The sequence below is a fragment of the Salminus brasiliensis genome, chromosome 9 (genome assembly GCF_030463535.1).
Source record: "Salminus brasiliensis chromosome 9, fSalBra1.hap2, whole genome shotgun sequence".
In the NCBI taxonomy this organism is placed as follows: Eukaryota; Metazoa; Chordata; class Actinopteri; order Characiformes; family Bryconidae; genus Salminus; species Salminus brasiliensis.
This window is the reverse complement of record NC_132886.1, coordinates 13,064,313-13,089,356: the sequence shown is the minus strand read 5'-3', so window position 1 is coordinate 13,089,356 and position 25,044 is coordinate 13,064,313. Positions and strand designations below refer to the sequence as shown.

At 40.5% G+C, this 25,044-nt stretch overlaps 3 protein-coding genes across 18 annotated transcripts in view; 2 read left to right on the top strand and 1 right to left on the bottom strand.

Annotated features, from left to right (window-relative positions):
• Positions 1-9,026, top strand: part of LOC140562077 (phosphatidylinositol-binding clathrin assembly protein) — a 77,533-nt gene extending 68,507 nt beyond the window's left edge. For all 12 annotated transcript variants that reach the window (XM_072687467.1, XM_072687468.1, XM_072687470.1 and 9 more), the window contains 2 exons: positions 414-530; positions 1,763-9,026. In XM_072687467.1, coding sequence (XP_072543568.1) covers positions 414-530; positions 1,763-1,777 — 132 coding nt within the window. In that variant the 3' untranslated portion in view covers positions 1,778-9,026. The remainder of the gene's footprint in view (positions 1-413; positions 531-1,762) is intronic.
• Positions 9,027-9,107: 81 nt separating this feature from the next.
• Positions 9,108-22,032, top strand: LOC140562080 (cysteine and histidine-rich domain-containing protein 1). Of its 2 annotated transcripts, XM_072687477.1 has the most exons (13): positions 9,108-9,465; positions 9,602-9,692; positions 11,383-11,574; positions 12,070-12,119; positions 13,187-13,243; positions 13,656-13,810; positions 14,290-14,393; positions 15,353-15,405; positions 18,467-18,537; positions 18,870-18,972; positions 19,510-19,629; positions 20,124-20,186; positions 20,909-22,032. In XM_072687477.1, exons 3-13 carry the CDS (start codon positions 11,511-11,513, stop codon positions 21,248-21,250), a joined length of 1,182 nt encoding a protein of 393 aa, XP_072543578.1. In that variant the 5' UTR covers positions 9,108-9,465; positions 9,602-9,692; positions 11,383-11,510; the 3' UTR covers positions 21,251-22,032. The 2 variants fall into 2 exon arrangements, with proteins under 2 accessions (XP_072543578.1, XP_072543577.1); XM_072687476.1 differs by having other exon boundaries at positions 9,108-9,692.
• Positions 22,033-22,517: 485 nt separating this feature from the next.
• LOC140562076 (diacylglycerol kinase delta) overlaps positions 22,518-25,044 on the bottom strand; it is a 106,179-nt gene continuing 103,652 nt past the window's right edge. For all 4 annotated transcript variants that reach the window (XM_072687456.1, XM_072687458.1, XM_072687455.1 and 1 more), the window contains one exon: positions 22,518-24,654. In XM_072687456.1, coding sequence (XP_072543557.1) covers positions 24,580-24,654 — 75 coding nt within the window. In that variant the 3' untranslated portion in view covers positions 22,518-24,579. The remainder of the gene's footprint in view (positions 24,655-25,044) is intronic.

Here is a 25,044-nt window from a genome sequence, read left to right as displayed (position 1 = left end):
AGTGTATTTTATACATTTTAGTTTCACAAGTTTGTTTATTTATTTATTTATTTATTTATTTATTCATTGTGCCAGAATCACAAGCCTGGCAGCATATGATTCAACACACTCTAGTCTGTTATATTAAACTTTAGCTAAGCTCACCGATAATGCAGTCAGTAATGTTTGCATTAGCAAAATAAGAATATTTTAATGAACACACATCATTTAATAATGCATTTTGCTTTAAATGTATCCCAAAGATATTCAGTTATTGATTAATCTTAATCCTCCAGTAGTTTTAAAGAAAAGCTTTTCACAGCCTTTAGGCTCAAATCCTGGTTTCTAATTGAATGCAACATTTTAAGGACAGTACAGTCTGATTTTTGTTCTTTTATTTGACCTTTAACTCTGTGTCCGTCTGTGCATGTCAGGTCCCTCCACAAATGGGACAGATGGGAGGGGTTCCAGTTATGACCCCACAGCCCATGATGTACAACCAGCCTGTTCTCAGACCCACCAACCCATTCGCTCCAATTCCTGGAGCTCAGGTACGCATCCATACACACCCGAATAGGACATTCTTAACAAGTCCGTGTTCAGACCCAGTAATCCTTTCGGTACAGTCCTCATGCAAGCACACTGAACCCTCGCCATTAGTAACCCATTTAATGCTTTGGCTTTAAGGGTTTGAGTATTACTGCAGTTGTGTTTGTGTGCTGCTGCATGTTTGTCGCTACAGGTACACTATGGGCATAGAGTTACACATGCACACACCTGCCAACCACGGCACAGTGTTTCTGAAACCTCCTCAAAAAATGACTCTTACTTTTATTTCCGGCCTCTCTCTGTAGCCTGAGTAAGGGCTGCATTTCACACCAGAGGACTCCCAAAGCTCAAGCTTCTGATTAGACTTGCTTTCAAAACTCAAAACTTCTGTTTAAGCTTGCTTTAGAAACTTCAGTTTTTCTCTCAGGAGTAGTACAATGATGAAAATCCTCATCGTCGCCATCTGCCATGGCTAGTTTGAGTTATTTATTTATTTCTTCAGAGCTGTGCTATTGGAATGACTGTGCCTGTGGGAATTTAAAGATTCTTGTAAAAGTGCAAATACTACTACTAATGCCGACTAAATTTTATTTTGATCCCGTTAAAGCCTGTCCCATCAAATAATTGCCAAAGAACCCTGTTCTTCTGACCAATACAATAAAAATAAAAATATATGCATATATGACTTTCATTATACGTCATTATACTATATTTATTACATCCAGAAAATATTGATCCAGGATTTTTTTTTATTACAAGCAAACATATAGACCACAAAATTGATTAACTTCCATAATCCTCTATTCTTTTATTTCATAGTTATGTATGTAAATAATCTATGTATTGCTGTTATTGTTTACCTATTATTTAATAATTATGATGACTCCTTATTCACATTAATGTTGCAGAGGACTCAAAAACTCACCAGGCACCACTCTTGATCCAGCTGATTCGTTTTGCCCTAATCTTTCTGCACACACCAAACAAACACAGCTACTATGGACAGATCGCAATGACCCCTGAATAAATAATGACCATACTGAAATTTAAGCCACTGCCACAGTCAGATAAATGTGTTAAAATACCTGTGGCATTATCAGAATCCCGAAAAGTACTGAAATACTCAAATAATCCTGTTAGGGATTTTGCAGCAGCAGTAGGAATTTATCGTCTTTAAACTGCTTTAAAAACCTGTCTGGGTTTTAACCTGCTTTCTCGCCTTTCTTTGGTGCAGATGCAGTTCATGTAATAGCGTCGAGCAGCGGCGTGCCAAACAGGATGGCAAAAAAACCCACTGAGCGAGTGATCAAGAGGGAGAAGAGAAGAGGAGAGGAGAGGAAAACCATCCACCGCCTAATTCAGGGAGCCTGAGGAGGAGGCTGGGACGCAGACAGAGAGGAGAGGGAGAAATGCATATGGGAGGAGTTCTGGAGAGAAGCAAGGGTGTTTTCTGTCATGACTGCTCACCTCAGTGTCTAAAATTGCGCTCTCAAACACACACACACACGCCGCAGTAGGGTGTTAACAGCCTGTTACTCATTTTTCATTGTTTGTCTTAGTTTTGTCTGATTGTAAAGCCAAGGGAGATAGCAGTTCCCTGTTTTTATACTTCCCAGGTTATGATCTGAAAGACTGTCTGTGAAGGAATCGGTCATTTTTTAATCAGGTTCATTGCCAGTATGGCAGAGAACACGTGGTTAATGTAGTTTCTCTATTACACTCTTAAAAACAAAGATTAAATGGTTCAGGGGAAAATCTTCAGTAGGTATAGAACCTTTTAAATTCAGTGGAAGGCCTTTGAGGATCTTCTCCAGCCACTGAATGGCTCTGTATAAAACCAGAAGGGGTTTTCCCCTGACCTTGCTCTAAAGAACCCTTCTTGCTTGTTTTTAAGAGTGTATGTTACAGAGACGCCTCGGGACACTATTTGTTTGGGCACAGAGCCACAGGCTGGATGCTTTCCCCACCCAGCCCTAGCCTAGTCTGGTTGGTATGTAGGATTATAGGCGTTACCTGCTAGATGTTTCGGTGCTCTCTCAAACAAATCGCCCATGGAGCTGTTTTTGTTTCCGTCTCAAGAACAAGGGAAAGTGTTCATCACCAGTAGCTGTGGTGCACGTCACCTTTAAGCACTTTAGTTCCGCCAAATCACACTGAGCTGGTCTCTCTGCCCATTTGGATGTACGGTCAGTAATCTCATTCATTTTCAGATCATGTCTAATGTCTTTTAAAGTTACTGATGATGGCCTCTGTTTTGTTTGGTCACCCAAAACCGATTCTGTCCAGTTTTCTTGTGATTAAAGTGTTGGGTAGCTGTTTCAGGCATATGTTCATACGCGTGCGTGCGTGCGTGCGTGCGTGCATGCTCATATTGACCTCCCATTAAGAACATTTCTCTCTTCACTCATTGCCCCCCATTTTATATGAGCTTGTAGAACTCCTTCATAATAAAACATGTCTCCTCCTCAGTCTGGCTGTGAAATGAAAGCCGAACGCTTCCTTACTGCTGTGCCACGGACTCCTCCGCTAACTACGCAGCATATTTGCTTCCCACCCAGAAACGGAGGGAGAGATTAGAGAGAGGTCAGGGCTGTTGCGCTCACATTCTTCCTTCTTTTAATGGTGCACTTAATTTGTGCGCTGGTTATTGGCTAATAATGGATTTGAAAGCCATGTTGTTGTTGTTTTTTTTTACTGCTAAAATGCCATGAAGTCTGCTTTCGTTTAAGTTGCCAAATTTACCGAAGTTGTGATTAGCGTTCTGTGTGAACATATGCCATCTCTTTCACACACACCCCCCCCTCTTTGCACGGCACATAGCCATGTTAAAATCTTCTCCCTGGCTATGGGGAGTGTGAAGAGGAGCTTGTGCCAATATTATTAATTGAAATTAGCTGCTGAAATTCATCTGCCAGTTCTTGTTTTTCCCTCCCGGACGTGCAGCTATCCACTAAATGTGAGCTTTGTCGTGGAAGTGTTGGTGAAGAATGCCTTTTTTGTGTTCGGAGCACATACAGAACAGGTCCCTGACGTCCCCATGAAAGAGCCTCATTGTCTTCTCGTCTCTTTTTTTTCCTTCCTTTCTTTCTTTCTTTCTTCTTCTCACTGTGTGTCTCTTTCTTTGTCTCTGATGAGCATAATGGCGTGCCAGTTGGGCGGCTGCTCTCCCGTGTGCCAGTGTGGCCAGTCTCTAGCTCTGCTCTTTACTGTATCAGGCTGTGTGCTTGTGCAGTCTAGGTGATGCTTTGATGCCTCTTTAATTAGCTCCTCTCTCCCCTTTATCCACCTCCCTGGAGGAAAGAGGCGAGAGAGAAGAAGAGGAGGCGGAGGCACAGTGGCTACGAAGCGTTCAGGCATGGAATGGGGAATTGTTAGACACATCCATAGGCATATATCTTATCAGGCAGAGGTTGCGAACGGTCTTATTGTACTGCGTGCTTTAAGAACCACAGAGACCGGACGCTTTATGATGAGCGACTGCAGCCGATTGCACTGCAACTCTGATGTTTTCTAGAATGTGGCAGAGGCAGAGAGAGTGAGAGAGGGTGAGCGAGCGTGACGGGCATTCAGATGAACAAACAGCACAGTGTTGGTTTGAGCAGCGCAACCTCTGTTCCTCCTGTGCTCTGTGGACTGTATGAGGCAACTCCACACCTGCTGTTGAAGGTTTTTCCAAAGCAGAGAGAAAGAAAAATGTGTTCATTATTTCATAGTAACTCTACAAAGTATACAGTAACCACACAGATACTGGAGTCATATCAGTACGGGCAGATAATTGGCTAATCTGACAGATGTTTAGATCCCAGTATTTGGTGACCTTTATTGTTACAAATTAAGGTGCTAATGGTTCCCTATGGGCAGTGTCTTAGAAGAACCACTTTTGGTTGCATAGCGAACCTTTGTTTGTACTGGAGATGTGTGCATGTGAAGAACTGGTAAAGTGTAAGTTTTTAAATCAAGAGAGGGTTCTTGGAACCTAAAAGGTTCTTCACACACACCTCTCTTACAAAAAGTGGGTCATAATGGAACCAAAAGACGTTCGTTCTGTGACCTAGCTCAAAGAAACCCTTCGTAGCACCTTTAATTTTTAAGGTTTAGGTCTCCGGGCTACTGGGCTAAAATGTCTGCATTTTATGTCTTGCATTAGTTTTCTTGGTAATGCTGTTCCAGGCAGACCCAGAATGTGTTTTAAGAATGTTTATGCATCAGGATCAACAGATACGTACATGAAAAAACAGACTATCGAGGAACGGCTTGGAGATGTATTCCCCTATCAAGTGTCTGTACATTCTCATTTCAGTTCATTCCTATAATAAACAAAAAAACTATACTATAACTATAAATCAGGAGACTATATATCTTGTATGACTGGAAATAACTGCCCAGCGGCAGTGCAAATATGGACACAGAGAGTGAACAGACAAGCCTATAAGACTTGGATTAAACTTATGAGCTATAAGGGTGAATATCTTAAGAACACCACCCGCTAAGAGGCCCCTGAAGCTGAAGGTGTGTATGTGGTTGCCTGGATGCCACTGCAGCTGTAGCATACAGTAGATTTGACCACGGTTCTCTGTGCCTAGACAAGACCTGAAACTGGTAATGCAACGGGGCCAATGTGCAGATGCTGAAACAGCAGGATGACCCAGCTGGGGTATTTCTTTAACTAGACAGAGTGTCTGTTCCTCATGCTCTATCTACTCTCGGGCCAACCCGCAGCCCACATAAGCCCTCCGTTAGACTCCTTTAAACCTCTGGCTAAAGCGCTAATACCGGTTTTATTCGCATGCTGCAGCTGAACTGCAGATTTTTCAGTCCTGTTAGGTTTACAGCAGCCTATGATGTCTTTCACAAACCAAACTCTGCCACACTGACTGACTGATTTCTGTCTCCCAGTTGTGCTGCACCACCACACATAGGAAAATAGGTGCACCAGGTGCAGTAGTAAGCGCTCTAGTGAACGTCATTGGTTTACACAGTGGAGGTGGGCTGAGGAAAGGTGTTGATTTTGTCAAGAGCTGTTAAGCAGGCATGTGGAAGAGAGAACCAGCCTCAGTCTGCATCTGTGTGTATGTCTGCACACAAACCTAGGTTTCCATGGAGATCTTCAGAGCTTCTGGGAGTTCCGGCTTGCTTTTTTTTTTTTTTTTTTTTTTTTTTTTTGGCACAGATTGATGTGCACACTTCTTTAATAGTAAGGTCTGCCAGCCTGTTTCCTGTAGCATTTCAGGGTTTCTGACGCTTGCTGTATTTCTGTCCATTTCCTCCTTTTTGCATGTTTGTTCTTGGCTGTCCGTTCGTCCTGTATCATGGAGGTTACTGAGCTGGGTTTGTCGAGAAGCAGCCAGAGACTTGCCTGTGTTCAGTGTTTAGGTGCATGGTCTGTGTTGTGTCCCTTTCCATTAAAGCTGCACAATCCTGTCTGTGCTCTTCACTCATTCCAGTATCATCAGGAACTTTTCGGAGACATGCCAAAGGTCTAATGTGTCGGGGCTGAGACTGCGATCAACTCGCCAGCCGCAGTCATTTCACAAGAGGCCGACAGAAGTGGCAGAATTTGCCACATCCATTTGTTGGTTATGTTGTTGCAAAGCAGTGCCAAGCTTTACCTGGTGAAAGTACATAGCACTTATTACGCTTGTGTTACTTCAGCTCTCTCTAGTGGCGTGTAGCAGCAATGTCACCACACTGGTGTAAGTGGGAGCCAGCAGTTTTAATTCCAGATGTCTCGGTCTCTCTCATTCTCTCTCCCTCTCTCTCGTATTGTTCTGTAAGTGATTGAACTGAGGCCTCTAGTGGTAGCTCCTGGCAGGTTCATGTCCTCCAAACCTCCAGCTGGTCTGCACAGGTCGCAAAAACCCAGCTTTCAGTCTGAACTCAGTGCTGGGGTCAAGAGCCAAATAGATCAGCTGCGTCTTCTGCTGGCTCTCTGGTTCTAGAAAGCCTCTAGTGCCTCTGTTCCACAGCCAACTGCAAGAAAGTCGGCTGAACTACTTCTCATCGCATTTTTAGAGTTTTTGGCCACTCAGATTCTCTGCAGCCAGAATTCTATTATTCTTTTCCTCTGGAATTTTCAGCCACAGGAGTTCTAGAATGTTCTATGTGTTTTGTCCAGATGGGTTCTGGAATACTCTTCCTCTAGAATTCTTTGAGATAGAAGTTCTAGAATTCTTCACCTCTAGAATTCTCTGCAGCCAAAATTCTATTATTCTCTTCCTCTGGAATTTGTGGCTGCAGGAGTTCTAGAATTTGTAGCCTTAGAGATGTTCATAAATTCTTTACGATGGGTTCTAGAATTCTCTTCCTCTAGAATTCTTGGGGACCAACGTTCTAGAATTCATGGCAACCTAAATTCTATTGTTTTCCTCCTCTGGAATTCTTGGCTGCAGGAGTTCTACAATTCTAAGCCACAGAAGTTTCTAAGTTCTAGAGCTCTAGAATTGCCCTCCTCTAGTATTCTTAGGGACACAGGTTCTAGAATGACCACAGCAACTGGTGGTACTTCTGGCTCTGGCTGTGGAACAAAGGCTGAAGGCCACTTTAATGGGAATATACAGGGTCCTTCTCACCTCAGAGTCACCAGGGAGCCTTTAGGGAAAAACCTTGTGGGTTATGTGGTTGTCGGTTGTGTCAGATGTTGTGCACGCTTTCTTTCTTTCTTTTTTTATTGTTTTTATTTTACTTCTGTGGATTTTCAACTTTTTGATTGCTGTCTCGTATATTCTGTATATACCCATACGCTGCAATGTATTGTTTTATTCATTTCTTTTTTAAAATTTAGCTTTTAATTTTTTTGAACAAGAGATATTTGCATTTATATATAGGTATATATATATATATATATAAAAAATATACAATAGAAACACTGTCATGTCTGTGTTAGCCCTGGGGTGGAAGGCTGCAAATGTTACTAGTTTTATCATCAATGCCAAATGAGAAGGAGAATTGGGGTGGGGGGGGGAAACCTTCCAAATGTTTGTGGAGAACCCCTTTGTACATTTTTTTTTATTTATTTATGCAATTATATGATGATTTTAATAAGCATGGAAATGCATTACATTAAATCATGGGCTTTTTTGTTTTACTTCATTCTTTTGAAATAAAATCATTTTTTCTTTCCTAAATTAATTGTTGTATGTTTCTCATCTCTCATTTAAAATCATGATCTCAGTTTGAGAATGCACTCATCCACAGAAACGCAAAAGGCAAGTATGTGTAGTTGCACTTAAATGGGTTTTTATGGGTGATGCAGTTCACGAGGACTGACCCCCCACCACTCACCCCATTGATATTGCACATATAACCCCATCCAGACTGCACTTAACTTGGGACCTCTGTGACCTCATGAATTTCATGGGGCTGTACTTCTCTCAACGCTGCCATGTCAAAGTGCTAATCCTACAGTAAAGTAACTGAAGATGAGTTGGGCTTCTTGAGAGGATGGATCCAGAGTTTAGAACATATGTGTGGTTCTTCTCCATAAAAATGCTATATCATGATCTTAAAGTACCACATCAAATGATAATTCAAGACTTTACAGCATCTGAGGGAATCCATCCCTAGGACATACTTTAACACCCACCCCCCATAATGGTCTGTGGAGGTCCATGTTATTATAACTTGTGAAGACAAGTAGTCAATAACAGAAACTGCTCATACAGACTCTCTCCCATGCTTTGGAAGGGTGGGAAGAAGTTATGGTCCAGCATGTTAAGACAGGGTTGTGAGGCTCACAGTGAATCTTCTAACACCTTCATTCTTCATAAGCTCCTCATACATCAACTTTTTTTCCTTACGTCATCGTTTCTAACTCCTCATGAATGGTGGATGCAGCTTGATGAATGTTGCTAAGAACAGCTGAAAGCTCACTGTTGTGGGACTTACTGACCTGTTCCTTTCACCCATAACTGAGGCCTGAGAGAGGCTCTCTTCTGACGTTGCATCTGAAACTGCCTTTCTGTGCACTGGTTTGAAGCCACCGGTCCGAGGATCCTGGTTCCGTTTAAACGTTCAGTCTTATTTTCTATGCCTGCAATGAGATGCTTTATTCAGGACCAAGAGGTGTGACGTGATTCCATTTTGAGTTTGTTGGTTCTGTTGAGGTTCGTTTGTTTTTCCTGCATGCGTTGGGTTTCTTTTTTCTATCTGACATGCTTGAGGAATCCAAGTTCCTGAATTCCATGTATTGTTTGCAAAGACTTATTAAATATGGTGCTTTTTTGTTGAGTAAGCAAACTGTCGTTGTGGATGTAATGGGCTCTTCTGTGTATTTTCCTGTTTTTACTGGTTTATCAGTGGTTGGCTGTGCTAGTCTGATAGGTTTTAATTTTCTGTGCGTTTTGCTCGAGTCGTTTCTTTTGTACGTTTAGTTTTTTTCTGTTGGTTATGTTGTCTATCTGTGATGCAAGCTCCTACCATGAACCATGAATGAATGCCTTGTGAATATATCGATTTATCGCTCGCGCTCACCAATTTCTTAATAAAGGACACATTTTTAACGCTTGGGGTCTGCTGTGGGTTTTTACCTTTTTATTTATGTATTGAACTTTTCTTTCCCACTAAATAACTAATTAGTAACATTTGGTAATTTTGTTTTATTAATTAATTATTAATTAATGAATTAATTATTATATATATATTTTTTTTGTTTGTTTGTTTGTTTTTGTTTTTTTTGTTTACCCTTTTCCTCCCTCAAATATTTTAGCCAGTGGAAACCTCTCAGTGTCTTCTAATGATTTCTGAGAACTGGGGAAAAAAATCTGTAATTGTAGTTAAATCTCTTCATCTGTACGAGAATGCAAAAACAGCTTGTGTGATCATGCCAGTCCAGCAGAGGGTGATAAAGCCTCACATGGTTTGATGTAAAGTTCATCAAGAAGCAGCACAACGGCCAAACGAGACATAAGAAGGAAGGCACCAAGTGCTGTCTGAAGTATAGTAAGTAATCTAGCCTTATGTTTTGTTGGGCAAAAATGCTGATTGTTAATGACAACACCCCTAAACACTCATATGTAGCAGTGATCTGTTGATACCAGCCTTAGGATGTATTTTTGTCTTTGTGATTCGGTTACAGAGACTTTTGTCACTGCATTGCCTTCTGAGACAGCGTGGACAGCAAGACGAGAAGTCAGACTCAGCCCTAAACACCTGTGTGATACTATAAGGTATGTACTATATACTGATCGTAATAATGTGGGTTTAGCAGATCAGTACACAAAATGTTAAAATGCCTGTTCTGCACTATCAGCGAGTGATTGCTGATAAGTTGCTGTGCCAACATGCGTCACTGCAAGTTTTTGTGCCACCATCTCCACTGCACTTGCAGTTCATTATCCATCATTATTTTCCCTAATAGTTCCAGACGTGAGTAGCTGCACCCTCTCTGGATTGCATTGCATTGTTGGGTAATCTTGTCCATCGACCGGTTTTAAGTGTGTCTTGGACATTAGCGTATACTCAACATTACCACTTTTATTTATACTACACACTTCATACACAACAACTAATCAGTATTCTATTAAACTAGTATGCAGGCGGGGGGCACCACACTTTCCTTTCAACAACCAAGATTCCCTTATTGTGTGTCGTTTAAACAGCAGGTCTCCAAAACTGGATCTCACACACACACACACACACACCCAAAAAATGTTAAAAATCTTAACTTTCACTGACCTAAAACACTGTTCATGTGGACAGAAGCCTAAAGCTCAAAACACTAAAATATCCAGCTGCATGTGGAGTTTTGAAGTTGCCCAACACTGGGGCTTATCTCCAGTAGTAGTGATTTGACACTGTGCTGTAGCAAGTAGCATTACACAAAAAACATTCTTTTTTTTTTTTTTTTAAATAACTTAATTTTATTATAATTTGTGTTTTGCTTCTTGATTTTCACATCTGATTTTCATAACAAATAAATGCATAATGTAATATTGTTTCCTGCATGGTTGGATACCTTCGCCAATTCATTCAGTCTGTATCTCCCAAACTCTCAAATTGTATTTATTGTATAAGTACATGTAAAAGTTAGGTCCTCCCGGTCGAATGACACACTTTGTTGATTTTCTATGTGAAAGTAAGGTACAAATCCTTTCCAATCAGTTAACAACCTTATAAAACAGTTTCTGTAACTACATTTACTGTTTGGTGGATGGTAGGGCAAACTAGGGTTTAAGTGCCTGGCTGCACAAGCTGTACCACCCCAATAAACATCCTGGGGCAAGACACCTAACACTACATTCTAGGATTCAAATGTAAGCTATTCTGGAAAGGAGCATCAGCCAAATTATGTCAATGTAAATTTTCTGAATTTAATATATTGGGGGGAATGAACTTTATAGGCTCATTCGCCAGCTGTTCTTAAAGAAGAAATGTCTTTATAAAAATGCAACACTGACCAATTTTCTTATTTGGGATTTGTTTGATTTAAGAGGACAGTGGGACCTATCATTAAAAGAGCAGAGCGGTGTCACTGTGCTTAATGTGCCATTACATTTGCACATGTTGATGTTTTTTTTTTTTTGCATATTGCTGATAATTCCTTTTATATTACAGATTCATTGAAATAGTTACTTATAATGACATAATACCTATAATAACTCCTCCCCTTAGCTTTTCCTAATCCTTTAGTCTTTTCCAGCTTTAATTCAGGAAGTTGCTCTGAGTGGCTCTCAGGATCTCTGGACATCAGGAATGTCAAACTTCAGATAAAACCCGACAGCTGCGAGGTGGTGGAGTGAGGAGGGGGTTGACTATTTTTAGTTTTCATTCAGGCAGTCCTGTCTTTCCCCCACTCTCTAGTCCACTCTGTACCTTCCTGAATGCTAGCTCACTTTCTCGATCTCTCCTTCCCCACAGCTGAATGTTCTGGAGACTGAAGGAGTCTTTAAGTTGCCGTGAAGAAGCAGAGGATTAGAAGAACAGGAGTCACTGTGGAGTGAAAGAAAAAAAAAAAGCAATTCTGATTAAGAGCGGATTACAACAGAATGGCTCTACTGTGTTATAACAGAGGCTGCGGGGAAAGGTATGATGAAGACAAGAACTTAGACGGTAAGATTGGACTTTTTAAATATTTTTGCCTTTGATTGTTTACCTTTACTAATCACTAGTCCTGACAAAGTCCAGCCATTTCCTTCACAAGATGAAAACATAGTCAGCACTTTCCCATTTAGATCTGTTTCAGACACTGCCTTTCTTATAGATACAGGGCAGTGTAGCTTTTCTGTGCACTGAGCTCTGTATATGAATTCATTGTAAAACTATAATTGTGTATTATAATATAAAAACCACACACATACAGCGTGTGGTGATTGGGCCACGTGTTTGTAGAGGAAGAACCTGATAAGAGTCCTCTCCACAGCTGTTCTCAGCTGCCATAAATGTCCTCAGCGACTCGTCTGTTTGGTCAGCTGGGTACTCTACCGCCTGTGTGTGACATCACACAACACACACAGTTAGGCACAAAGGGATAGGATGTGACAGTGCACTGTTATTAATCCTGCTCTCGCGCTCTATCTCTCTCTCTCTCTCTCTTTCGCACTGTAGATGCGTGTCATTATCACCCAGGAGTACCCATCTTTCACGATGCTCTCAAGGTAAGCTGGCAGTGGCCCAGAGTACACAGATCTCACTCTGAGGCAAGTACTTGATACACTGACCACATTATCTGTGGTTATTCTCCACTGGAAATCCATCAGCACTGATTTAGAAAACAACAGGGTGAGAAGCTCCCCGCCTCCTCAGGATAAGGTGTCCACACATTTCTCTCTTCCAATCAAATGATGAAGCCACATCTACATTTGTGGATAGCTGTGGTCTAAGGAATTTTGTATGTTTATGTAGATCACTGTCCCTTGGACTGTCCCCAACCCCCCTCCCCCTTTTTGGTCACATCGACATCACAATTCCTTTAACTGAGTTTGCATATTGTCGTTTTGTAAAGTGTGTGTATATAACTTGATGCCTTTCTTTTGTATGAACAAATATACAGGCCTTAATTTTGTATTAAATTACAGTAAATGGCCAAAAATATTGGAACAGCTGCTCATTCATTGTTTCTTCTAAATCCAAGGATATTAAAGAGGTTACCCTGCTTATGCTGGAGTAACTGGAGCTGGTCTCCACTGTCCAGGGAAGGTTTTCTACTAGATTCTGGAGCATTACTGTGAGGATTTGGTTGCATTCAGTGGCAAAAGCGTTACATGGGGTCAGGATGTTGAATAATCCCCTTCTTGCCAACTCCCCAACTCATCCCACAAGTTATTGGATGGAGCACCATCATTCCAGAGAACACAGCAGTTCCACTGGTCCACAGCTCAATGAGCTTTATACCCCTCTAGCCTAGACCTGGCATTATTTTATTGGCAACTTAAAGTAGCTAAATACATTCATCAGAAGAGGTGTCTGCAAGCATTTGGACATAAAATGTACATTGGTACTTTGACCAATAACGGATCTCATAAGAAACCAAGTATTCAATATAAAACATGACAAATTATGAATGAATGATGATTTCTCCAGAGGGATTCTTAACATATCTTCCCCCACAATCCGTCTGTGTTTATCAGCTCTATGGCATTATAACATGATGTGGTTTGTCCTTGCATTGCAGATGAAGTGTAGTTTATAGTGTAGTTACCTGCAGCGCTCTTTCTCTCTTCAGGGCTGGTCCTGCTGTAAGAAGAGAACTACAGACTTCTCAGAGTTTCTCTCCATCAAGGTAAAAGACCCATCTCAAATACACAAAACACAAAGCCTCAAGATGCCATTCAAATTAGCTTCCCCCAGTATGAGAGAAATCCACGAGAGTGGACTGTGTTAATCTCTGTGTAATACTACAGATGAATATCACCAGCTGCCCGGTACTACAGAGTAAATACACCCTTAAAAATGAAGGTGCTTTAGATGGCTTCAACCCATTTTTGGTTCCATGAAAAGCATTTTGTAATGACGATGTGTAAAATCTAAAGAACCTTTACCATTTTAAGGTTCTTCATGCTCACAGTACTCTATTAAAACATGGTTCTTTGTAGAGTCAATAGCGGTTCTTCAATGGCATCACAGTCTTTGCAGTTGACAACCAGCTACACATTAAATAAGACTGTTATTAATGTGCTGCCTGTGGATGCCAGGGTTGTGTCCATGGTCGCCATAGTAACATCAAGCCAGAGGAACCCCTGAGGCCGGAGGTGACGTCTGAAAAAGGAGAGCAGAAACAACACAGTAGCAAAGAGATCATCTACCGGGGCCCTAAATCTGCTGAAACACTACAGAAAGAGAGACCCAGGTATACACACACACACACACACACAGTGTACATAAAGAGAAAAAGTGCCAGTATATATGACTCTCTTGAGCAGTTAAACATGAACCTATTGGCATCTCTAAAATAGTAGTTTTTAAAAGAGCAGTTTCTAAAACCTCTCTCTGCCCCTCTGAGAGTAAAATCCTCTACTGGATTTTGATTGGACATTTGATAAAATAAAATAAGATAAGATAACCCTTTATTAGTCCCACAGTGAGGAAATTCTCAGTGTCACAGCAGAAAGGGATAGCAAGACACTCAGATGCAAAAACGTAGATAAATTACCACTATATACGCAATATAAATAATAGAAGTAATAAAAAGCAATAACAATATTATGGACAGATTATTTACAGGAGGGGTTTTATTGGGGGATTATTTGACAAGGAGGGGTCTATACTGTTCCTCTGAGCTTCTTAAGGGACAGAAAGTAAATTGTTTGTGGTGTTTTGTTCCTGCAGCTCAGATGAGCCCAAGTCCAAGCTGAAGGTAAAGGTGTCTCCTTCTTTGGCTCAGATCCTGGAGAAAATGGAAATCAGTGAAAGAGAAAAGAAGGAGCAGACAGGTGAGCTGCCTCTCTCTCTCTCGATATCTTTACACACACATTAACTTCCACTTCCACTGCCACTTCATGCTTGATGAACTCTAGTACTGCTGTTAGTGTGTCCCAGTCAGACTCAGCTGACCTATAACACCCCTATAACATATGACGGATAATTAACACCGCTTTGGTTTGCAGCATTGCTGGGATTTGAATTTGTGATCCCCTGACAATAGACATTGGAACTTGGGACCAAAATATTAGGCTTCCCTTACCATGGTGGAAATACTGGATGAACTCATAAAACTGGTTTTAATTAGTTGCTTGTAAAAACTTATCATTGGTTGCAATAACAAAAACATACTATTAAAAATAAGAGGTTATAAATAACCCAAAAGTAAAGAATTCTGGTATCTCCTACCATCTTTTTTATGTAGTTTCTGTAATTTATCTTAATTTAAGAAGTGTGACAGCTGAGGACAGACATTCATCTGCCTATCAGCCAATATTATCAGTTAGCTTCTTAAACTCTAAAAAATGTCCATACCAGTCAGGGTATTAGGTTCCCAAGACTTTGTCTTGGAAGTCTTCAAAGACAGTGAGCCCTCACTGCTAGCTTTCTGTAGCACCATAAAGCCTTTTATCTGTTCATCCATCTACTGGGGAATAGCACAGCCAACATGCCAAATTTGCCATTTGCATGAAATTTATCATACATTAACCAAAAGATACAGGGTGCCAGCAGAGATATAAACATTTGCTGAAAATTCTCTAAGGTCTGGGGTTCAGGAGGCCCAGTGCGCTCCGTTCACTCATTTGCTTCATAGCTTTTGTTCTGTTCTGAGGAACGTGTTCCAGCATGTGTTTTTGAACCGTTGTGAATAACCATCTCTCAGGGTTACGTAGGCCTTCTACAGTCTGAGGTGGAGACATGTGTTCTTCCCCTCTTCTCAGTACACTTTGTCCCTTTTCCTGTCCTGCAGAGAACCAAGGAGTCATTGTCGGGACGAAGTGCAAGAACGCAGGATGCAAAACAGTAAGAATGGAATTTCTTTGAATGATCTTATTTAAACCTCGTATTTAATCTAGGAAACATAAGAAATGCTCACACTCTAACAGCCCATGTGCATCCCCAGAGAGAGGCATCAGCAACATTCCCGGCCTGGTCACTGATGTATTATTTACAGATGTTTTTATTCTAAATATTTTATCCCAAAATGAAGTGCCAGTGCCCTCTAGTGGTGAAAAATGGGCACAGCAGATTTTGTGATAATGTGAATGTGGCAGTTGTTTTTTTCATTGTGTCAACAGCAATTCTTTGAAATTGCGTGGAATTAAATATTGTTTAATAAATTATTACATTGATGCCCATTGAACGTTAGGAAGGTAGTTTTCTTCTCCTGTAAAGTTGGCATTTTTAAGTTTTTAAGTCATTTTTAATGATGATATGCTGTTTAACAACTTTTCTAATAAACAAATCTATCTAGTGATATGTACGCTCTGTAAGACATTTTTTTTAAGCTGAGAGCAGCAGCACTAAGACTTCAGTAGTTCATTAACATCATTAGACATGTATTACTGCAAACTTGCTAAATATAATTTACTCGCTTCAGTCTTTAAGAGCTAATGAACAAGCCTCTTATCCACAGCCTGTCCTGCAGCCTTATTATGTTTCTTATGAACACTGCCACCTCTGACCCCACAGCCCCCGGAGAGGCCCTGCAGTAGGATTAAAGAGAATTAGTCTCATTATCACTAAGGCTGCAGGTTTATATCCCCTAATGGGAGCTAAACTGAACTCCTCCTGCTGTTAAGAGTATCTCTCTGGAAGTGGGGGATGATGGTTAATAGTCTGTGTGTGAATATAATGGGCTGCATGTCTAAAAGGTGGGTGTGAAGAAAGCCATTGCTGATTGCTGTGCGAACATGTCCATTAGCTCAGACTTGTCACAGGTTAATTGCTTTAGGTGTGTGATCCTCCTTACTTAGTTGTAGCTCATTCATGTCCAACTACTGAGAACACACCCAGAGCGGTTGACAGCCACCTCAGCACCCTGGTGGGGAGTAATTAGGGGGTAGGTGCCTTGCTCAAGGGCACCTTAGACACATTTGGCCAGTCCTAGGGATTGAAGCAGCAACCTTCAGTCACAGTTTTCTGAATCTTAGAACATTAAATCGAGCATTTTTTACATTCCAGTAATGTTTATTTGTTTATTCTCACAGCTGAATATGGGCATTTTTAAAAATGCTCCAATTCTTTAGTCTTTATCATATTCATTAAATATTATGCATCAGTGTGATTGCACTATATGTCCAAATGTTTGTAGACACCCCTTCTAATGAATGCATTCAGCTGCTTTTAGTTGCACACATTGCTGACACAGATGTGCAAATGCACAAATACTGCTTGTCTAGTCCCTGTGGAGAAGGAATTTCCAACAGAACAGGACTCTCTGGAAAAGATAAACATAAAGCTATTAGCACTGTGCTTAATGCCGGGTGTGGACTAGAGGGGTACAAAGCCCCACCTCCCCCCAGCATTTGAGCTGTGGAGCAGTGGAGCAGTGTTCTCTGGAGTGATTGATGGTGCTCCATCCAAATCTTTTGGGATGAGCTGGGGAGTTAGAGATGAGGTAGGCAGCATCCTGACCTCACTAATGCTGTTATTGCTGAATGCAGTAAGTCAAATCCCCGCAGCAGTGCTCCAAAATCTTATAGAAAGTTTTCTCCCTTGGACAGTACAGACAGTTACTCCAACAAAAGCAGAAGAAACCATGAATGAGAAGACATATTTTATATTTCAGAAGAAGCCACTAATGAGCAAGTGTCCCAATATTTTTGTCCATTTAGTGAATGTATCAGTTGTATCGTGTTTTTTTTTTTTTTAAAGTTTAGTTTTGGGAATGTTACTTCAAACGTTTCCATAGCGCTAGTGTTTATCACATCAGACCTATAATGTTCTCTGTTAGAAACGTTCTTATAACGTTCTCTGTTAGAAACGTTCCTATAACGTTCTCTGTTAGAAACGTTCCTATAACGTTCTCTGTTAGAAACGTTCCTATAACGTTCTCTGTTAGATACGTTCCTATAACGTTCTCTGTTAGAAACGTTCCTATAACGTTCTCTTTTAGATACGTTCCTATAACGTTCTCTGTTAGATACGTTCCTATAACGTTCTCTGTTAGAAACGTTCCTATAACGTTCTCTGTTAGATACGTTCCTATAACGTTCTCTGTTAGATACGTTCCTATAACGTTCTCTGTTAGAAACGTTCCTATAACGTTCTCTGTTAGATACGTTCCTATAACGTTCTCTGTTAGATACGTTCTCTTTTAGATACGTTCCTATAACGTTCTCTGTTAGAAACGTTCCTATAACGTTCTCTGTTAGAAACGCTCCTATAACGTTCTCTGTTAGAAACGCTCCTATAACGTTCTCTGTTAGATACGTTCCTATAACGTTCTCTGTTAGAAACGTTCCTATAACGTTCTCTGTTAGAAACGCTCCTATAACGTTCTCTGTTAGAAACGCTCCTATAACGTTCTCTGTTAGAAACGCTCCTATAACGTTCTCTGTTAGAAACGCTCCTATAACGTTCTCTGTTAGAAACGTTCCTATAACGTTCTCTGTTAGAAACGTTCCTATAACGTTCTCTGTTAGAAACGTTCCTATAACGTTCTCTGTTAGATACATTCTCTTTTAGATACGTTCCTATAACGTTCTCTGTTAGAAACGCTCCTATAACGTTCTCTGTTAGAAACGCTCCTATAACGTTCTCTGTTAGAAACGTTCCTATAACGTTCTCTGTTAGAAACGTTCTCTTTTAGATACGTTCCTATAACGTTCTCTGTTAGAAACGTTCCTATAACGTTCTCTGTTAGCTAGAAGCCTGCTCAGGTGCTCCAGCTTGTCAACCTTTTCATCCGTGTAAAGCTGCTGAGTCACTGGATTGTGCTCTCTGAGGCGCAGAGGCAGACTGACTGCTAATGCCTTTGGAAATCACTGATTCTCTGTACAGTGTATGTGCAGGTGTAGGTGGAAGTGGGTGATTTATGAAAATGACTGATTTCCAATGCTGTGTGTGTGTGTGCTCATAGCTTTACCAGGGCCCAGAGACAGATGCTGAGATTTGCACACATCACCCTGGAGCCCCAGTCTTTCATGAGGGGTGAGATTCTGTTCTTTGATGTATTTCTAAGAGTCATGATTTAAGCATGTATTTCTCCTGAATTTTAGCTAATCGCTGAATTAGTGAACAAAATCTATCTTTAATATAATAATGCTCTGAAATCAGAGATGATAATATTAGCCGGTGTGATGCCTGTTATATTGGCATCTGAATCCATTATACTCTATGAGCTTCATTCACATGGGGCTATTTTAATTCGAGCTGTTAACTAGTCACAGTTTAGTCTGTTTTATTTATAGTCACTGTCACAGACTGTGAGATGCAGTACACAACTTCTAATTAATTAAAGATCTGTTCCCACGGGTCTTCAGATATAAATACTGGAGCTGCTGCTGCATAAAGACCATTGACTTCAATGCTTTTCTGGATCAGAAGGGCTGTTTTGCAGGCAAGCATCGCTGGATCCCAAAACAGGTACTCTGTTCCGTCTGTGCTTCTTTTCAGTGTGCACCATAGTCTACGTCAAGTCATTAGCCAACACTGCTCTTAACTATCTGCCACTATTAATTTCACCACTATTAACTTTCTACACCATGATTATTATATTATGATTATGATCAGAGCAGTTCAGAGCAGTATAGATGGTTTGGTAACTTTTATCAATAATTAATAAATAGTTCTGATCAGAGGAGGATGGCTCGGGTCCCCCTTGTGAGTCTTGGTTCCTTCCAAGATTTTTTCCTCCAGCTCTGAGGGAGTTTTTCCTTGGCACTCTTGCCATTGGCTGCTCGCTCTTTAATCCTTCATGTCTTATGTTATTTCTTTTTTGTCTCTATCTTTTATTAATTACCAATTATGTAAAGCTGCTTTGTGATTAATTTGAAATTTGACTGCTAACATGGCTAACAGCTAAGATGGAGCCAGTTGGCATAATGCTACCCCATGTCCTAAAGAAAGCTCAAACGACTGTTAGCTTGGTGGATGAGCCGCTCCTTTGCTCTTGGTCGACAGGACAAGAAGAAGGTGGCATGTCGACATGACTGGCACCAGACTAGTAACCAGGTGGTGGTCACCATCTATGCCAAGAATGCCAGCCCTGAGCATTCCTATGTGGAGGCCAACCGCACAGTGGTGAGTTCGTAACCTTCACATATCCATCACACTTCTGCCTCTATTAAATATAAGGAGATATATTTCCCCAGTTGTACTTAAGCTTCAATTTTACAACACATCTACAAAAACAAACAAAAGAAATTGTATTGTTGTTTAGTAGCTGGTGTTTCTTGATGTTAGAAAAAAATAATCACCCTTTTTTTGCCAGTTCTTGACACTGCAATGTGAACAAAGCCTTAACTGTTTAACTGTTTATTAATAAAGGTTATGGGTGACCCTGGGCTGCCATAAAGGCACAAACTGTACTATAATGTGGTTATAACAGTAAAGTAATATCAGGTATTGAGTATCAAGTATCAGTGATGGAGAAAGTTGTTTAAGGGAAATATGGGAGCTATAGGATGTGTCTCTGCAAGTGTCCCATCTTGGAGCATTGTGGCAACAATACATAACAAAGTGTGCAAGTAAGGTAACCCATTAATCTATCTCTGTTTTTTTCTGTACTGCTACAGCTGACGTGCCATATTCAGTTTGAGAATGACAAGGTGTTTCACAAGGACATCCACATGTGGGGGGTAAGAGTTGTCACTCTTTCATTCTTCAACACACTGCTCAGCTCCATCAAACAATGACAGAATGTCCATCATTTAAACGAATAAATAAATAAATAAAACACATAGCATACCTACCACACTAACTCATACTAGGTACAGAGTTAAAGGGTTGAGTGAGCAAGGAACTGTTCCACACAAAGAACACCTTGCCAACTGTGAAGCATGGGGGTGGATCTGTAGTATTTTGGGGTTGTGCTGTTGCCAGTGGCAGTGGAGGAAAGAGTGGGTTTTTACAAAATACCAGCAAATCCTGAATGTAAATATCAAACTATCTGCTCAGACTGAAACTGGATGACTTCTTCAGCAGTATAATGATGTAAAACATACTTCAAAACCCACCATTTACTACTTGAAGAGACGCAAACTGAGGATTCTGGCAGAGCGCTCACAGTCCCTTGATCCTAAACATCATAAAAATGAGGATAGACCTGGAATAAGCTTTGTAGCAAGACAACCCAAGAACATCTCAGGACTAGAGGAGAAAAAAAAATACTGAAATACTTTAACTGCTATAAAAGGATTTGCAAAGTGTGATTTCTGCTGAAGGGGGGCTAAATATCTACCAAGTCTTGACTATTGATGTTGCTCAAACTTTTGCACAGGCCACATTGATTATTTAGAGGGTTATATAGCCATATCTGTCTATCAGTCCCACTGACTGTGGTGGGTTGGATGTCTTTCAGGTAGTTGATGTAAACAGAAGCGTTGTGAACATGGTGCCCTCTAAAGTGGAGGTGACACTGAAGAAGATGGACCCCGTAGCCTGGGGAAAGCTGGAGGACCCCAAACACAAACCTGAGCCAGAGGTGGTGGACAACGTCACCACAGAGGAAGGAGAAGACAAGCCGGACTGGTACATCTCGGATGATGACATCAGCGACTCGGACTGGGACGAGACAGATGACGAGGGAAAGAAGGAAGAGGGAAAGAAGGAAGATGGAAAGCAGAGTGAGAAGAAGGTCGAAAAGGAGGACAGCAGCATGCCCGAGCTTGAAGAGGCCAAGGACGTTCCGCCAGAGAAATAGAGGCCAGTTACTGTCCAAATAGCCATTTCTCATTTACACTACATATTAGCCCCACGGTCACCCTCATTAAAACTCCAAAACCTCATGAATCTTTTTTTTTTCTTTGTTTAGTTTGATTTTTTTTTCTTTATCATCTGAAGACACCAGCTGTCCGTTTTATATTGTGTGATGATTGTACCAACAGAGATGATTCAGAATGGTTTGGAATACTTTTTTTGCACAAAGTAATGTTTAGGAGGGGAAATCATTGTGTTGAAAGAGAAGTTTGAGAGTTAAAGTCTTGATTTAGCAGTTCTGAACGTCCCTCAAGCTGGTTAATCTAGCTGACCAGTTGGTGTGGCCCAACGGATGACCCCACTACCTGCTAATGAGCTGCCACACCATGTGGGAGACTGGGGTTTGATTCCTGGTCTGAGTGGCACCAATGCTGCTACACCAGTAAGAGTCATTGGGCCGACCTCTGTAATACCATTACCCTTGTAAGTTTAGAGAACTAAATGCCCTACACGTAACTGACCAGTATGACCAGCTTTATCAAACTAGTCAATCTTGATTGGTCAGATTGACCATTCTGCGAGACCAGCTAGTCCATCAACCTTAAATGTATGCTATGCTGGTCAAGACCTCAAGACCAGCTGGTATACCAGCATGTATTCACCTAGATTCCAGGTTTTCAGCCATTTTTACCATCTGATCCCAGCTTAGACCCCCTGAAACCAGCTAAACTTGATTTTTCAGAAGTGATGACATGCAAACTAAATAAAGGAACAAGAATTCAAACATTTGAATGTCTGTTGAATGAGCACAGGATCATGGAGAAGCATCACTTGAGCTTAATTCAGGAATGAAGAAGAACTACACAAGGCAAGTAGCGATGGCCACACTTTATTTACGCTTTAAATGAACAGCAACAATCCTGGAGTAGAGGTGTTAGCAGCCAAAGGACGGACCTAGAGGCATAGAAGCTGGACTGCAACCCATATGGCACAAAAATAAGAATTTTAAATAATTCAAACAGTTAAATAATAACCTTCAGTAAAAGTAAACAATAAACAGTAAGCAGTAGTCTTGCCATTGCTGTATAATGGATAACAAAAAGGTGCACAGTCTCTTTTTGGTGATCCTTTTATAAGAAATCAATGTGTTTTTTGTGGGTCAGTGATCCACTGCGTTTTTTCCGTGTACCTCTGCTAACACTAGAATAATAGTTTGACACTTTTTGGAGACAAAGGGAACAGCCCCCCCCCATCCCCCCCATCCCCCCCACCCCAACAGTAGACTTTGATCACAACCGTATAACAAACAGCAAGAATCTGCATACAAGCACATGTAAATACCACAGTCCAGCCTTTTCACTTAAATCTCCAGTAAATGTTTGCATGTTTATGATGTTTTTTTCCTCCTTTGTTTTAGAAATACTGTAACACTTTGGCTCATGACTATCAATGAAAGAACGTGGCATTTCTGCTTCCTGTTTTTTTCTATTCTGGGTCAGAACCTGCACTGTACCGCTGTATTCATACAGAGCCCCTAAAGAATCAAAATAGAAAAATTATATTTGAAGACCTAAAACATTCCCTCAAGTTCATAAACTGTTTCTTCATTTTTAACTAAAGCGGCACCTTTAAACTGAGGAAACCATTTATTAAACTAAAGGAATGCATTGTTAGGAGTGAGGGAACAATTTATTAAAATTAAATTAATTAAAAGGAATGGATTGTTTAACTGAAGTAACAGATTGTTAGGAACAATTTATTAAACTAGGGAACAATTTATGAAACTGGGGAAACAGATTGTTCAACTGAGGGAACGATTTATTAAACTGATGGAACGATTTATTAAAGTGAGGGAACGGATTGCTAAACTAAAGGAAATGTTTGTTAAACTGAGGGAATTAACTGTTAAATTGAGGAAACAATTTATTATTGTGATGGAATTTATTGTTAAATTAAGGAAACAATTTATTAATCTAAGGAACAGTTTATGTCTCTAACTATTACTTTTTCGCCTTTAGGGGCCCTGTTTGTCGACAAAGGCTGATTGCAAGCCATACAGCAGGCATTCAAAATAAAAGTCCTCCTCATTTTCTAAGAGAACGTGATTAATTTCCACACAGATCATATAATGTTATTATATGGAACTATTCAAACCTTATACAAGATTACGAGATCCAACCCTGTAAATAGAGACATGGGTATAATATTCATTGAAATCTGACAATATATTAATCCTGTACCACACAGTTCTCAATAGATTTGCCATAAATAGGGATACACTTTTACTAATATGATAAAAATTTACAATACACGACTTTCAAGTTTTCTTCCGAAAGACTGTTACTCCTCTTTAAAGTGCAAGGCAATAAGATTAAACACGTCTTGAAATGTACGACACTGCGTGATTAGCCTCCCAGGAGAGTCCTCGGAGAACGACAAAACGTGTCGAGGAAACTTGGCACAAGTTTACGTCACTGAAAGCTTCTAGAACAACAGCTCACCTGGCACACGAGTGGTACAACAGCACAACTTTGCAGACGATTGAAGAGAAAAGTAAAAATCAAACCAAAAATGAAAAAAGAGAGAGAGAGAGTCTTGCGGCTTTTGTTTTTTTCTGCTCAAGGATCGTGGGCTCGAAAGGCATGCAGAGAAACATCAACTGTCTTTGAATAGATACAGACAGGAGTAGCTACTGTGCAGCTCTGCCGATTCTGACAGGTAATACAGGTCCACAATACATTCAAGATGCTTTTTTTTTTTTCTTTTTTTGCACTTCTCATGAAGAATGTCCACTGTGGTAGATCATACACTTACAGAGAGTGGATTTGTTCCTTTCACATTGTTCGAATGCCAGCAAACAAAAAAATAGTTTTTTTTCCCTTTTTCTTTTTAAAAGGACGAACCAGTTCCAGTTTGTGTCTCATGGCTTCGAACGTGTCAATAAAAGTAAAAAGAAGAAAATGTTTCAAAGAAAGAAAGGAAAAAAAAAGTAGTAAAATTCATCTCATGCATGAAAGGGGAACCACATGAACTCACACCAGTAATAGGAACCAATAGAAAGGAAAGCAAGAAGAAAGAAAAGGATTGTGGGAGCTGTAGTTTACACCCAATGTCTGTCAATCAGCATCGCCAAAACTGCCAGCAGGCAGCGGACAGGACAAGAATGTCGATGCATCGCAATGTGATGCCTCTCGCAGCTGCGCTCCCACACGCAGGAATGTGTATGTGTGTGTGTTTTTATGTGTGTGTATGTGTACGTGTGATATTCAGCTCTAAACATCTCTTCCTCTATGAAAGGCAGCTCCCTGTGGCGAAGAGTGTCCGACTGGGACACTACAGGAGACCCTCCAGCTCTTCAATTGCCTGCAGGATCCGTTTCACATGCCCCACTTTTGATATCCCAAGATCCTGAGACCAACAAACAAACAAACAAGGATTTACGTAATATAATATAATAAGCACCGCTGTAAGTTAGAGACTTATCTGTTATTCAAAGCTCACTCAGAGCATCTAAAATAAATCACCAGATAATAAAGAAATTATGTGTACAATCTAATTTACACTAATGTACACTGTGACAAATATTTTGGGACACCTGCTCATTCATTGTTTCTTCTGAAATCTCTGAAAGCAGAAATACTGACAATAGAATATGACTTTGGAGTAGATAAGCATGAAGCTATTTCCACCATGCCTAATGCCAGGGATGGGTTTGGTTTTGGGATGAGTTGGGGGTGAGGTGAGGTGGTGGTCATCCAACATCCTGACCTTACTAAACCTCTTGTCACTGAATGCAAT